This window comes from Geotrypetes seraphini, chromosome 9 (assembly GCF_902459505.1).
Source record: "Geotrypetes seraphini chromosome 9, aGeoSer1.1, whole genome shotgun sequence".
Lineage (NCBI taxonomy): Eukaryota > Metazoa > Chordata > Amphibia > Gymnophiona > Dermophiidae > Geotrypetes > Geotrypetes seraphini.
Genome location: NC_047092.1, coordinates 99,150,415 through 99,166,916, shown reverse-complemented (window position 1 = coordinate 99,166,916; position 16,502 = coordinate 99,150,415). Strand labels below are relative to the sequence as shown.

The following is a 16,502-nucleotide window of genomic DNA, read 5'->3' as shown; positions in this document are numbered from 1 at the left end:
CTTCTATTGCGTCCGTTTTTTGCGTACAGTGCGTAGCTTCTGCTTTATCATCTGCTCTGTATTCATGCTGTTTTTGCACCACACATGCTGTTTGTTATTCTTGTTCGTTGTTTCATTTTGCTCAATAAACATAATTATACAAAAAAAAAGAGAGAGTTGGGAGAAGACATTGGGAAATGGGGAATAGAGAGTGGGGATAAGACGCTGGGAAATGGGGAAGAGAGAGTGGGGATAAGACGCTGGGAAATGGGGAAGAGAGAGTGGGGAGAAGATGCTGGAAGGGAAGAAGACAGAGATGCCAGACTATGGGAGAGTGGAGGGAAGAAGATGGGTGCCAGACCAATTGGGGGGGGGGGGTGAAGGAAGAGGCACAGTAACAGAACAAATGGAAGACGCAAAGACGGCAGACAATGTATGGAAGGAATTGAATGAGAAGATGAGGGAAGCAGAAACCAGACAACAAAGGTAGAAAAAAATTTTCTATTTATTTATTTTGCTTTAGGATAAAGTAGTATATTAATTGTGTTTATAAAAATTTATAAATAAAGCCATGCCAGCTGAACTTCTCTTTCTCTAGTTCAGCAGCCAGAACTTTGGTTTATAAGGAAGGAATAAACTAAATATTGCAGTACTGAGGATTGTATGGATTTTGTGGGGACGGAGACGGGGCGGTGAAAAGGACGGCGGGTACGGGGCGGTGAAGGAGAACGGCGGGGATGGGACGGTGAAGAGGATGGTGGTCTGGGGACGGGGCAGTGACAGGGACAGAATTTTTCCCTGTGTAATTCTCTAATCTGGATGTCATCAGTAGCCATGACTACCGTGTCCGTAGACAGGAGCATGCTTGCCAACTGCTGCACCACATGCTCACAGTTAGGTCTCAAAAAGACAGTGAGGAACTTCAGAAAGACTTGAACATGCTAGAGAAATGGGCGGAAAAATGGCAGATGAACTTTAATATAGATAAATGCAAAGTGATGCACCTGGGCAGGAAAAACAAAGAATATGCATATAAAATGTTAGGTGTAACATTGGGCAAGAGAGAACAAGAGAGGGACCTTGGGGTACTGATAGTTAGGACCCTTAAGCTGTCGGCTCAATGCACAGTGGCGGCAAAGAAAGCAAACAGGATGTTGGGCTTGATAAAGAAGGGAATCACGAGTAGATCGGTGGACGTCTTAATGCCGCTTTACAGAGCAATGGTCAGACCACACTTGGAATACTGTATCCAACACTGGTCTCCCTACCTAAGGAAGGATATCACCCTGCTGGAGAGGGTGCAGAGGCGAGCCACAAGGCTAGTAAAGAGTATGGAGAATCTGAGTTACAAAGAACGCCTCGGAAAACTGGGATTGTTCACCCTCGAGAAGAGAAGGCTGCCAGGGGTTATGATAGAGACTTTTAAAATACTGAAAGGTTTTGACATAATTGAGCAAGATACATCGGTATTCACATTTTCAAATGTGACTCGGACACGAGGTCATGGACTGAAACTGAGGGGCAAAAGGTCCAGGACAAATTTCAGGAAGTTCTTTTTCATACAGCGAGTGGTGGACACTTGGAATGCTCTCCCGGAGGAGGTTGTGACGGAAACCACCATTCTGGGATTCAAGGGCAAGTTAGATGCTCACCTTCTTGCAAATCACATTGCGGGATATGGGTCTTCAACAGGCAACACCTAGTTTAGCCGCCGCATGTGCGGGTCGCCGGACTAGATGAACCCAAGGTCTGATCCGGTGAAGGCATTTCTTATGTTCTTATGTTAGCGTATTCAGGTGACTCTGGCACTCCCCTAATCCACAATTGGTGTGCTGCCCGTGGTTCTCGAGGTCTTCCAATTTATCTAATACATAGGAGTGAGCCATTGAGGTACTCAAGGAACTAAAAGACGTAATAGCGGAGCCACTTCGACAGATATGCAACCTATCCTTAAAAACCGGAGAGATCCCGGAGGATTGGAAAATAGCAAATGTCACGCCCATCTTCAAGAAGGGCGCAAGGGGGGACCCGGGAAACTACAGGCCGGTGAGCCTGACCTCAGTCCCGGGAAAGATGATGGAGGCACTGATTAAAGACAGCATCTGTGAACACATCGAAAAAAATGGGCAGCTAAAACCGAGTCAACATGGCTTCTGTAAGGGTAGGTCATGCCTCACAAACTTATTGTACTTCTTTGAGGGAGTGAACAGCCAGGTGGATAAAGGGGAATCTATAGACATCATTTACCTTGACTTCCAAAAAGCCTTCGACAAGGTGCCACACGAAAGACTGCTTAAAAAGATATGGAACCACGGGGTACAAGGGGAGGTCCACCGATGGATCAAAAACTGGCTGGCAAACAGGAAGCAGAGGGTTGGCGTAAAGGGCCACTACTCAGACTGGAAAGGGGTCACGAGCGGAGTTCCGCAAGGGTCGGTGCTGGGACCGCTCTTGTTCAATATCTACATAAATGATCTAGAGGCGGGAACTAAGTGTGAAGTCATTAAATTTGCAGATGACACCAAACTATACAGCAGGGCTCAAACCAAGGAAGACTGCGAGGATCTCCAAAAGGATCTAACGCAGCTGGAAAAGTGGGCCGAAAAGTGGCAGATGAGCTTCAACGTGGGGAAATGCAAGGTCATGCACGTGGGGAAAAAGAACCCGATGTTCACATACAAAATGGGGGGAACACCACTAGGGGTTAGTAACCTGGAGAGAGACCTGGGAGTGATGGTAGACGCAACACTGAAGGCATCGGCGCAATGCGCCACAGCCACTAGGAAAGCAAACAGAATGCTGGGTATCATTAAGAAGGGTATTACGACCAGGACAAAGGAAGTCATCATGCCGCTGTATCGTGCAATGGTACGGCCGCATCTGGAGTACTGTGTCCAGTACTGGTCGCCGTACCTCAAGAAAGACATGGCGGTACTTGAGGGAGTACAAAGAAGAGCAACCAAACTGATAAAGGGAATGGAAAATCTCCCATATACCGACAGATTGAAGCAGTTGGGACTTTTCTCCCTGGAGAAGCGAAGACTTAGAGGAGACATGATAGAAACCTTCAAGATCCTGAAGGGCATAGAAAAAATAGACAGGGGCAGATTTTTCAAATTAAGGGGCGCCACAAGTACAAGGGGGCACTCGGAGAAATTGAAAGGGGACAGGTTTAGAACAAACGCTAGGAAGTTCTTTTTCACTCAGAGGGTGGTGGATACATGGAACGCGCTTCCAGAGGCTGTTGTAGACAAGAAAACATTAAATGGTTTCAAAGAAGGTTTGGATAGATTCCTAGAAGAAAAAGGGATTGGGGGGTATAGATAGGAATAGACCATTGCTCAGGCAATGGGCCTGATGGGCCGCCGCGGGTGCGGACCGCTGAGCAGGATGGACCTATGGTCTGCCTCAGCGGAGGCAACTTCTTATGTTCTTATGTTCTTATGTTTAGTTTTTGCATCCAAATCCTGCAATTGCTCATGCTGTTACTTGAGGCCCTCCTCTGTCTCAGTCACCCAGTGCCCCAGGTCTGCGATCTCTCCTTTCAAATATGTGGCCAGGGTCAATAATTCAGTACAGACTGATTTAATATCTGTATGGATCTCCTGAAGCATCAGTTTAAGTTCCGCCATAGAATTAGCCGCTACCGGCACGGCTGCCACCTCAGCTATTGCAGTGTCGGTGTCCATCGGCCCCGCTGTACTAACTGCCTCCACGGCCATCATTTTGAATGCATTGCCGCAACTCGGGAGGAACGCAGTCTTTTAGAGGTTTATTTGGCGGTACCGCCATCAAGAGCTTGATTGCCCCAACCGTACTGCTGACAGTGCTCAGCGGCATAAATCCGGGATTGGAGCACTAAGCTTTAGCGCTGGAAAAAGCTTTTATTATGTTGAGGCTTGCGGAGCTCTGAGATCAACCGGCCATTTGTGTCAGTGACGTCACTTCCTCCGATCGATGTGCTTTCAAGTTTGCATGCAAATGATTTGCACAGAGGTAAACATGACCGATCAATTGCTCAGTGAGCAATTGACACATGCGCAGAGCCCTAACAGCAGTGACAAGGGAAGCAACCTCTTGTCAAAGCTGTTAGGGCTTTTCTTTTTTTTAATGGCACATAGATGTTGTGTGTGTTACACATGCACAATCTGCCCCATTAAAAATCCCCAAAACCACCCCCCGTGCCACTGACTTCTCTGAATCAATCACATCCCCATCCCCCCAAATAGTCAGGATGGATGTTCATTCCCTCCTGCCATGCAGAACACCTCTGCGCCATGGCCCCCCTGCACCAGGCTCCCCCAAGCCAACATCCCCACCCCCGAAACAAAAAATAATGGCATGAAGGATGCTCACTCCTTCGCCCACTCCCCCCGATCCTTTTTAAAAAGCTGGAAGCCCACTCTGAGGCTCCTGCTTCGGGCCACCAGTCCTAAATGATGGGCCTTACCCTCTACAGTGCATCATGTGATGCATAGGGAGGAGCTAAATGCCCTGACTGGTTCAGTTGCCTAAGATCCCTCCCAAGGCGTCAGAGCCAATCAGGCCTTAGACACCTCTCTCGGCATCCAGGATACTGAGGAAGGAGCCTAAAGCCCCAACTAGTCAAGCCAATCAGGGTCTTTGGCTCCTCCCTCAGTATCCTGGATACAGAGGGAGGTGTCTAAGGCCTGATTGGCTCAGACGCCTTGGGAGGGGCCTTAGGCAACTGAATCAATCAATCAGGGCATTTGGCCCTTCCCTGTGCATCACATGATGTACCGGGGAGGGGAAGCCCATAATTTAGGACTGGCGACCCGAAGCAGTAGCCTCAGTGTGGGCTTCCTGCTTCCAAATTTTTAAAAGGTACCTGGGGGGGGGCTCGGGGGGATGTTGGGGGGAGTGGGCATCCCTCCTGCCATTTTTGGTGGGTTGGAGGGCACAATGGCTTGGGGCCATGGTGCAGGGGTGTTCTGCATGGCAGGAGGGAGGGCTGTCACTGGCTGTGGGGGACTTTTTACATTTTTTGTTTTTTATGGGACAGATATTTTGTGTGAATTCATAGAAATTTGCAAATGTTTTTAAATGACTTGTAATATTATTGTTTTGATGATATTTCAATTATTGATTGCTTTTGTTATTTTCATGTAGATTATATGGCCTCTTTGAATGTAAATCGCCTTGATCCTTTTTGGTATAGTGCAATTAATAAATTGTGCATTAGATTAGATTATTCAAGATAGGTTATAGATACTGTTGAAAATACATAGCTTTTAGGTTACTGTGATCCTGAGTTCTGTTTGAACCCTTTATTTCAAGGCAAAAGACTCTGCAACCTTGTACCAATCCCCCACCTATCCCCATTTTATAGGTGGTAAGAGAAAATTAACTCTTAGCCCATTAATTGCACTCTAATGGTACAGAGATTTTCTGTTTCAAAAATACACCACCAAACATGAAGATCACTTGTAAATGGTTGCATGAAGCATATCTATACCTCTTGCGCTGTGTCCTGGACAAATTCAGAGAATGGTACTGATGGCAGATAGAATTTCAGCTCCTCATCATTCTCTTCCTTTTCCTTTTTAATGCTCATTTTCAATGGCTCTGTAACATTCAATATATCCACTTCTTCATGCTTCTCAGATTCCCTTTTTAGAAGCTGCTGCATCTCCTCTAATTTTCGACAGAGTTTTTCAGCATAAGAATAAGAAGATGAGTACTCTAAATAAATAAAGTAGAGTATCTTTGATTAATGCGGATGAAGTTATACTGAAAAAAGGCAAAACAACTAAAGAGACAAACCAAAAAGTCTTGCATTGAAGGCCATCATGCCTTACTGCTTGTTTGGCAAATTACTTTTGAGACCTCAAACTTGTTATAAGGGCCAAAAGAATATAAAACCTAGAAAAAATGCCACACAAACAGTGCTGCAGACTATGCTAACACCTTTAGTTGTATCATCCACAGTGCTACTCAGCGCACTATTACACATATTGACTCGGTTTACAATAATGTAAAACATAATACATAAATTTGACAAGAAAAAGTAGACTGAAATACTTAATTTCCAAAATGTTTAGCAAACAAAAAAGTTTTCAGAACTTTCCGGAATAAAGCAAAAGAACCTAAACTTCTTAATGTAAGCGGTAAAGCGATCCAAAATTTGGTTAATTTAAAAGCAAAAGATTAACTAAGGGCTCCTTTTACGAAGGTGCATTAAGGCTTTAACGCGCGGAATAGCACGCTCTATAATGCCACGCGCGCTAGCCGCTACTAGTGCTGCCCGATTCACAATTCAAATCGATTCACCTACTCATTTCAGGTGAATCAATTTGAATAGATTCAAAACCCCAAAAATTCGGCCTCCCGATTCACCATCTGACCCTCCCCCCTCGCCCCCTAAAGCAGGATCGGCAGCACTGCCTCTTGCTGGCCGGCACTGCCGCTCCTGCTTTAGGATCCCATGCGTCAGTCGAGAAGTGCTGCAGTGGGCGGCTTCCCCCCTGTCCTCCCGCGCCTCCATTTACCTGATTGCAGCCTGCAGAAAGGATAGCGGGTATTTTAGCAATCCTTGTAGGTTGCCATAGGCCTCCAGAGCTGTCGTCCTTCTGCCTCAGTACCACCCCGCCTCTGACGTCAGAGGAGGGGCAGGACCGAGGCAGAAGGACGACCGCTCCGTAGGCCTATGGCAATCTGCAAGGATTGCTAAAGTACCCGCGATCCCTTCTGCAGGGTGCTCTCTGCTGCAATCAGGTAAAGGGAGGTGCAGGAGGCCAGAGGGGAACACACAGGCCTTCCGGGGGGGAGGGGAGCAGGACAATCCTTCGGGGGGGACAGGCCTTCAGGTGGGGGTGCAGGCCTTCAGGGGGGTGCAGGCATTAGGGAAATTGCAGACCTTCACGGGGGTGCAGGCCTTCGGGGGGGACAGACCTTCGGGGGGAAGTACAGTCCTTCGGGGGGGCAGGCCTTCAGGGGTGGGGTGTAGGCCTTCGGGGGATGCAGGCCTTCAGGGGGAACAGACCTTCAAGGGGGACAGACCTTCAGGGGAGGGGGTTCTGGTATAGAAGTACACGGAGGGAGGGAGGAAAGGGGGGTTCAAAGATACGTGCATATGCCGGACTTTGGGGAGAAGAAATAATGGATCTAAAAACAGAGGAGTGGGAGAGAGATGGTGGATAATGGGATTTAGGGAGGGAAGGAACAGAAAGGGAGAGAAGTTGGACATAAGGGATGGTGTGGATAGTTGATAAGGGATAGAGATACTGGATAGTTGGGAAGAGAAAGGGAGAGATGGTGGACCCTGGGGTGGTGGGGAAGGAGGGAGAGATGCTGGATGAAAGGGTAGTTGAGAATCTGTGGATGGAGACGAAAAAAAGGAAAGATGCCAGACCTCTGGGGGAGGGAAGGGAAACAGAAGGGGAGGACAGAGATGGCAGATGGATAGTTAGCATGGAGAAAGAAGGAGACCTCGGCAAGCAAGACAACCAGAGCCTGGGACCAACAAGATTTGAATATTGATCAGACAACAAAAGGTAGAAAAATAATTTTATTTTCTGTTTTGTGATTACAATATGTCAGATTTGAAAAGTGTATCCTGCCAGAGCTGGTGTTAGACCGCAAACGTGAGCTAGGATTTAACAGAGAGAGGAAAAGTCCTTTTTGTTTCTTTATTTTGTTTATACCACAGCGCCAGTGTGGTTAGGAGAAGCAAAAGGGGGTGAAAAAGCTATAAATAAACCCACCAGGATGTTTGAAAAAAACACCCAATTGGGCAGGAAAATCGAATCAAATCTAAAAACCAATTCAATAGGCTGAATCGAATTGAATCAAATTTTTTTCCCCTGAATCGGGCAGCACTAGCCGCTAACACCGATTCTTGAGCAGGTGGTAATTTTTCAGCTAGTGTGCGCTATAGCGCATGCTAATCCGGTGCGTGTGCTAAAAACGCTAGCGCACCTTCATAAAAGGAGCTTTAAATCTCTTAAAGGTTCTGTTTTTACCACTGAGAGAGGGAAATGTAAGTTTTAATTTTTGAGAACTTCTGGCAAGATGAGATCTATGAACATTCCAGTCTAAAGGAATCAAAGTGGCAAAAATGCCAAATAGGATCTTAAATACAATACAAATGCACTTAAATTAAATTCTGAGATACACTGGAAGCCAATGTAATTCCTTGAGCAGAGGGGTTACGTGATCAAATTTACTCTTACCAAAGATAAGTTTAGCTGCAGTGTTCTGTATTAATTGAAGTCTGCAGACAGACCTTTGAAAGACCCAAATACACTGAATTGCAGTAATCCAGCCTTGACAAAATGATTGATTGAACCAATACAGAGAAAAAGTGCTCTCACTCTTCTCAGAGCACGGAGGCTGAAAAATCACTTTTTAATAATTGAGTTTAGTTGGTCAGTAGTATAATGGGTACACCTCATGTCAAAATGATTGACAGCTGTCAAAGATAAGGATCAACCAATCAGCGTTCACTTCTGGGTTAAGCACTGCCTACATTCTGCACCACACCATGCCCATTCGCCGCCAAACCCCACCCATTTTCACCCAAACCCAGCCCACACCTTGCTCACTTTTGCCTAAGCCCTGCCCAGGCCTCACCCATACCATGCCCATTCCCGCCCAGGCACCTCCCATAGGAATGAGAGGTGGTGGCTCTGCCCATGCCCCGCCCCCAGTCCACATCACCAGAAATGCACTTTCTGGTGACATCAGCAGAAATGGGTGTGTTTGACCCTGGAAATACGCTTTCTGATGACATCAGCGGAAATGGGAGTGCCTGCCATACCAGAAGTGCACATTCTGATGATGTAGGCGGAAACAGGGTAAATGAAGTGTCGGAAATGAAGTTTTCTGACAACATCAGCAGAAACAGGGTAAATGAATCGCTGGAAATGCACTTTTCTGATGAGACCGAAATTCATTTTCTGATGATGTTAGCGGAAACAGATTTAGTCGAACCCCCGGAAACGATGTGGCCAGAAAAAAAAAAAGTGGCTTTTATTTTAACAGCCTTTTAGTTAAAAGACCGGTTTTAAGATCTAATTGTTAGAGCAGTGGCTGCAGTGCACAAACAGCTCAGAAAAAAAAAGGCCTCTAAAGTTGCCTTTTTTTCTTTCCTGGTTTAAAAAAAAGAGACATTTCAGTAGGAAATCTTACTTAATGTGTGTGAGAAAGGGTAACACCCCGATTTTCAAGGTGATAACCAATAAGCTGGTAAATCATAAAGGTTTTCGCAGACCCTCTGATAAAGCCAAGGGGGGGAGGGGGAGGCATGTTTAAACCTGTCTGAACATGTTACTGCCTCCCTGGTGTTGTCATAGTGTCGTAGGCCTTAGCCTTTAACAAGCAGAAATTTAAAAAAAAACATCTTAAAGAAAGGAGACCATGTGAGGCTGTCAAAAGCTATAGGAAAATTTGAGAAAGGTTACGAGCAAATGTGGACAGATGAGATATTTATACTAAAAGATGTTTTAAACAGGGGTCAGAGATTACAGGATTACGAGAGCAAAGCTATACAAGGTTCTTTTTATCCTGAACAATTACTAAAAGTCAAGCCACTAAAGGACAGAATATACCGTATTGAAAAGGTTCTAAAGGTAAAAAGGAGGGTATAAGAACAAAATTTGTTTTGTGAAATGGAAGAGGTGGATGCACGTTCCCTCTGACGCACGGAATCGCGTCAGAGGGAATGTGCTACCGAGTTGGAGAGCGGCCTGCGAGGTTCGCTAAAGCCAGCCACCACGATTGCAGGCTGCTTTGAAGAGGAGCAGGCCAGAAGACGCCGGGATGGAGGGAGGGTAAGAATGGGGCCAATACAGGGGGGGGGGCGGGGGGAAAGGGAAAGGAGGCTGCTTTGGGGAGGAGGGGGAAGACAGAAGAGGCCATGGAGAGACAGGGAGAGGGAAAGGGGGGCTGCTTCTGGGGGGAAGTGTGCTGGGGACACACAGCTTTGCTGTGGGGGGAAGACAGAAGGGGCCATGGAGAGATAGGGAGAGGGAAAGGGGGCTGCTTTGGGGGGGAAGTGTGCTTGGGACAGACAAAAGGGGCCATGGAGAGACAGAGAGAGGGAAAGGGAGCTGCTTTGGGTGGGGAGGAAGTATACTGGGGACAGACAGCTTTGCTGTGGGGGGAAGACAGAAGGGGCCATGGAAAGACAGTTAGGGAGAGGGAAAGGGGGCTGCTTTGGAGGGAGGTGTGTGCTGGGGAAAACAGCTTTGCTCTGAGGTGAATACAGAAGGGGGCCATGGAGAGACAGTCAGGGAGAGGGAAAGGGGGCTGCTTTGGGGGGAGGGGTGTGCTGGGGGCAGACAGCTTTGCTCGGGAGGGGGGAAGATAGAAGGGCACAGACAGTGGCCAAGGAGAGAGAGAGAAAGAAACACAGACAGACAGACACATCTATTCTAGCACCCGTTAATGTAACGGGCTTAAAGACTAGTCAGAAATAAAGTTCTCATGCTGACTCCCTCCCCCCCCCCCCGGTCCCTAACTATCCATGTTATAAGACAGAGTTTTAAGACATTTTTTTTATTTAGAGCAAGGTTAACAGAGTTGACTGGAACAGGGAATCTGAAGGATATTTATTATGATCCAAACGCGGCAGACAGCTATGGAGGCATTAACCCTCTACTTCAAGCAGCTAAAAAGAGCGATATTACCAGAACTTAAATAGTGCATTATAAAGAAATGTCTGCAAAAGAAATGTCTGCCCCTCAGCTTGTATTAAACAGGCTTCACAGTCTTCATCCTTCAGTTATATTTTTCTGGCACGTATGTTGTTTTTTTAAAAGGCAGCATCTACAAAACATACCTTTTTATGTTATGATTAGACCAAGAAACAACTGGAGAACCGACACCTTCTACATCAACAAGTTCTAACCAACAGCCGGATCCTTACCGGAAGCCAGAAGATAAACGAAATAGTAAGTATACTGGTGTTGTAAGGAGACTAGTGTAAAAAGAAAATGTCATTACTTTTATAATTGTTGATCAAGAAAATATTAGGCAGTCAGATCCCCAAAGAAAAAAAAAAGTGTATTAACGGCTATGTTATGTTGTAAATTGTAGATCAAGAAAACGTAAGAAAGTTGCAAGCAGATACCATGAACCCGACAGAAAAGTCTAACAGGTAAAAGGCACACAACGAAAGCATCTCAGAGCCGGCCTGCACAGATGGAGAGCATTATGAATTTGATAATTATTCTGATAGCAACAATGTGTCAAAGGACAGATTCAGAACCAATTAGCTAAGTCCAGTTTGTGAAAAGATGGGATCGTAAACTGGACATGTTTCATGGTGTACTTTATTCAGAAGAATTTTGTTTCATTAATTTAGGTAGGATAACTTCATTACGTGAGGCTCAAAATGCCATACGACAGGACATTCAACATATCCTGGACAATGTTAGCAACAGAGTTTCACACGGTGACTACGTGCAGGTGCATCTACATTCATCGCTTTTTCACAACTGTTTTCTGGTAAATTAAATCCCGAATCACTAAATGCTGATGATTTCTTAGACCAGGTTGCTAAACTCCATCAAAGTCACAGAGAAATACAGGTCTGTGATTTATTCCGGTATAGCCAGTAGGAAAAGGGAGATATTGATGCCCCTGTATAAGACTCTGGTGAGACCTCATTTAGAATATTGTGTACAATTCTGGAGACCGCACCTTCAAAAAGATATAAAAAGGATGGAGTTGGTACAGAGGAAGGCTATTAAAATGGTATGTGGTCTTCATCATAAGGCATATGGAGACAGACTTAAAGATCTCAATCTGTATACTTTTGAAGAAAGGCGGGATAGTGGAGATATGATAGAGACGTTTAAATACCTATATAATGTAAATGTGCATGAATCGAGTCTCTTTCATTTGAAAGGAAACTTTGCAAAGAGGATGAAGGATGAAGTTAAGAGGTGATAGGCTCTGGAGTAATTAAAGGAAATATTTTTTACAGAAAGGGTGGTAGATGCATGGAACAGTCTCCCAGCAGAGGTGGTGGAGACAGAGACTGTGTCTGAATTCAAAAGGGCCTGGGGACACGTGGGATCTCTCAGAGAGAGAAAGAGATAATGGTTACTTCGGATGGGCAGACTAGATGGGCCAATTGGCCTTTATCTGTCTTTATGTTTCTATGTGTTGTTGTATTTGTAATAAGAAACAAGGATGGTGGGGCCCATAGAGTGTTAAAATCTATACTGTTAGCCAGATTTTGCAGAAAAAAATGATGTATAATAGATTTGAATAACACAGGCAATAACTTGTGTTTTGCTGGTAGTCTTACGGCACTTATGTCTCCGGTAAAACTCACTAATGCTGAGATGTTAACAGGTGCTGAAAAGATACATAATGATTTGGGGTGGTCGTTATATAAAAAAGTCATGATCGATGATGTAGCAACAATTGAGCAACATTTAAAGATAAATATAAGAGTTGTGTTTTATACAAACTCGTGGTGTTGCTTTAAAACAGAGGTCCCTAAATTCCCTCCTTGAGGGCCGAATACAGTCAGGTTTTGAGGATTTCCCCAATGAATATGCATGAGATCTATGTGCATGCACTGCTTTCAATGCATATTCATTGGGAAATCCTGAAAACTCAACTGGATTCGGCCCTCAAGGAGGGACTTTGGGGACCCCTGCTTTAAAACATCAGATCAACCCGTGTATCCTAAAACTTTTTTCTTGTTGTTACATGATGACCATTTCTACGGCATGACTGATGTCAAAAAATTCTACGTTGAGCGTAACTTCTGTACTTTTTGCCAGAAGCCTTATAGTCACGACCATTCCTGTGCATTATGGTGTCGTCTTTGTTTGACACAGACATGTTTGAACAATGTCGGTGTACATCAGAGATGTCCTAAATACAAAAAGTGTTGTCGCTCTAAAGACTGTTTAACATAAGAACATAAGCAATGCCTCCACTGGGTCAGACCCGAGGTCCATCGTGCCCAGCAGTCCGCTCACGCGGCGGCCCAACAGGTCCAGGACCTGTGCAGTAGCCCTCTATCTATACCCCTCTATCCCTTTTTCCAGCAGGAAATTGTCCAATCCTTTCTTGAACTCCAGTACCGTACTCTGTCCTATTACGTCCTCTGGAAGCGCATTCCAGGTGTCCACCACACGCTGGGTAAAGAAAAACTTCCTAGCATTTGTTCTGAATCTGTCTCCTTCCAACTTTTCCGAATGCCCTCTTGTTCTTTTTTGTTTTGAAAGTTTGAAGAATCTGTCCCTCTCTACTCTCTCTATGCCCTTCATGATCTTGTGGGTCTCTATCATGTCTCCTCTGAATCTCCGCTTTTCCAGGGAGAAGAGCCCCAGTCTCTCCAATCTTTCAGTGTATGAAAGGTTTTCCATGCCCTTAATCATTCGTGTCGCTCTCCTCTGGACCCTCTCAAGTATTGCCATATCCTTCTTAAGGTACGGTGACCAATACTGAACACAGTACTCCAGGTGCGGGCGCACCATTGCCCGATACAACGGCAGTATGACTTCTCTCGTTCTGGTCGTAATACCCTTCTTAATAATACCCAACATTTTGTTTGCCTTCTTCGCGGCGGTTGCGCATTGTGCTGTTGATTTCGTTGTTGTGTCCACCAGTACACCCAAATCTCTTTCAAGGCTACTTCTCTAATCCCCCCATTTGGTAGCTGAACATCGGGTTCTTTCTCCCTAAATGCATGACCTTGCATTTCCCTACATTGAAGTCCATCTGCCATTAATTCGCCCACTCCTACAGTTTGTTTAGGTCCCTTTGTAGGTCCTCACACTCTTCCGGATTTCTAACCCTTCTACAGAGTTTAGTGTCATCTGCAAATTTGATAACTTCACACTTCGTCCCCGTTTCCAGGTCATTGATAAATACATTGAACAGCAGCGGTCCGAGTACAGACCCCTGCGGAACTCCGCTCGTGACCTTCCTCCAGCCCGAGTAGTGACCCTTCACTCCAACCCTCTGCCTGCTGCCTGCCAACCAGTGTTTGACCCATCTGTGCACGTCCCCTTCCACCCCGTGGTTCCACAGCTTCCTAAGTAGCCGCTCATGGGGTACCTTGTCAAAGGCCTTTTTGAAGTCGAGGTAAATGATGTCTACGGGTTCCCCTTTGTCCAACTGACTGTTTATCTCCTCAAAGAAGTGCAGTAAGTTTGTTTGACACGATCTTCCCTTGCAGAAGCCACGTTGGCTCGCTTTCATCAGCCCATTTTTTTCGATGTGCTCACAGATGCTGTCCTTTATCAATGCTTCTACCATCTTGCCCGCAACCGATGTCAAACTGACTGGCCTATAGTTTCCCGGGTCTCCTCTTGACCCCTTTTTAAAGATAGGTGTAACATTTGCTATCTTCCAGTTCTCCGGGATCTCTCCAGTTTTCAAGGATAGGTTGCAAACTCGTTGGAGTATTCCCGCTATCTCATTTCTTAGTTCTTTTAGTACCCTAGGGTGGATACCATCCGGGCCTGGTGATTTGTCGCTTTTCAATCTATCTATCTGTTGGAGGACATCCTCATGGCTCACCTCTATTGTTCAATATCAACAACTGGGTAAATGAGTAAACTAAATATTGTTCCAAAGTGAGTATAACAAAACAACAACAAAAAAGGAACAATAGTGAAAGTTATAAATATCTTTCTAGAGCGGCGCTCAGACTCCAAGAATGGAACTTGAAAGTTCAGCGTGGGGACCTAACCCCTACAGAAACTTTCAGTGAATCTATCATTGCACCGTCTAATTTGAAAGGTTATAAAATAACTTCATGAAGTGGTAAATGATTTTTAACTCTCAAAAAGTGCATAAATGTCCAGTGCTTAACAAGTGCAAAGTTCAAACTACTTAGCTTCAATGCTTAAACAGCGAGGGTCCGGCGGGGTTCTGACGCGTTTCGCCAAACCAGCTTCTTCAGAGAACCTGCTATGCTGTAAGCCTCAAATATTAATACTCCCTAGTTCAAAAAGGAAGGACTCTCTCATATATCCATATATATGAGATTTCCATATATGAGAGATATCCATATATGAGGGAGTCCTTCCTTTTTGAACTAGGGAGTATTAATATTTGAGGCTTACAGCATAGCGGGTTCTCTGAAGAAGCCGGTTTGGCGAAATGCGTCAGAACCCCGCCGGACAATCGCTGTTTAAGCATTGAAGCTAAGTAGTTTGAACTTTGCACTTGTTAAGCACTGGACATTTATGCACTTTTTGAGAGTTAAAAATCATTTACCACTTCATGAAGTTATTTTATAACCTTTCAAATTAGACGGTGCAATGATAGATTCACTGAAAGTTTCTGTAGGGGTTAGGTCCCCACGCTGAACTTTCAAGTTCCATTCTTGGAGTCTGAGCGCCGCTCTAGAAAGATATTTATAACTTTCACTATTGTTCCTTTTTTGTTGTTGTTTTGTCACCTCTACTGTTGACAGTTTTTCTTCTTGGTCTCCATGGACGATCACGTCGGGTTCTGGTACACTGGATGTGTCCTCGCTTGTGAAGACTGACAAGAAAAATTTGTTTAACCTGTTGGCTACCTCTTTTTCCTCCTTTATCACTCCCTTTCTGTCTCCATCATCCAAAAGTCCTACTTCCTCCCTCGCCGGTTGCTTCCCTTTAACATATCTGAAGAATGATTTGAAGTTTTTTGCCTCCCTGGCCAGCCTCTCTTCGTATTCTCTTTTCGCTCTCCTAACCACTCCTAATAACTTTCCAGTTCTCCCCAGTTTGGTCCTTTTTCCATTTCCGGAATGATTTTTTCTTGTCTCCTATCGCTTTCTTCACCTCATCGTTTATCCAAGCGGGATCTTTTGCTCGGTTTTTTTTTGCACCCTTTTCTAAATCTGGGGATGTACATATGTTGTACTTCTTGCACTGTGCACTTGAATAGAGACCAGGCTTGCTCTACGGTTTCTGTTTTTCTTGAACTCTTTCTGAGTTTTTTCCTTACCATTGCTCTCATAGCATCATAGTTCCCTTTCTTGATGTTGAACGTTGTCGCTGTGGTTCTCTTCCCTTTTGCTGTACCTACTTCTAATTTGTACTGGATCATGTTGTGATCGCTGTTTCCCAGTGGTCCTACTATTTCCACTTCCTTTGCTGGTCCCCCTAGTCCGTTGAGGATTAGGTCAAGAGTGGCATTCCCTCTTGTTGGTTCCTTGACAAGCTGATCCATAAAGCAGTCCCTCACAGCCTCTAAGAATTCTGTTTCCCTTGCACAGTTCGAGTTTCCAATACTCCAGTTTATCCCGGGGTAGTTAAAATCTCCCATTACTGTCACATTCCTTTTGGTGCCTTCCCGCCTCAATTCTGTTGCCAGATCTTTGTTGTTTGCTTCCGTTTGTCCAGGTGGACGATAGTATAGACCCAATCTTATGTCAAGGCCATTTTTTCCTGGTAATTTTACCCATAATGACTCCAATCCTTCCGCCTTTGGTTCTATATCCACTGCGGACGAGGGAATGGTGTCTTTTATGTATAGTGCTATTCCTCCACCCTTCTTGTGAGTCCTGTCTCTTCTATAGAGTTTGTACCCTGGCAGTA

General features: G+C 45.1%; 1 protein-coding gene across 9 annotated transcripts in view; it reads right to left on the bottom strand.

Annotated features, from left to right (window-relative positions):
* YEATS2 (YEATS domain containing 2) overlaps positions 1 to 16,502 on the bottom strand; it is a 1,675,245-nt gene that overhangs the window by 94,008 nt on the left and 1,564,735 nt on the right. For all 9 annotated transcript variants that reach the window (XM_033957686.1, XM_033957691.1, XM_033957693.1 and 6 more), the window contains one exon: positions 5,456 to 5,682. In XM_033957686.1, coding sequence (XP_033813577.1) covers positions 5,456 to 5,682 — 227 coding nt within the window. The remainder of the gene's footprint in view (positions 1 to 5,455; positions 5,683 to 16,502) is intronic.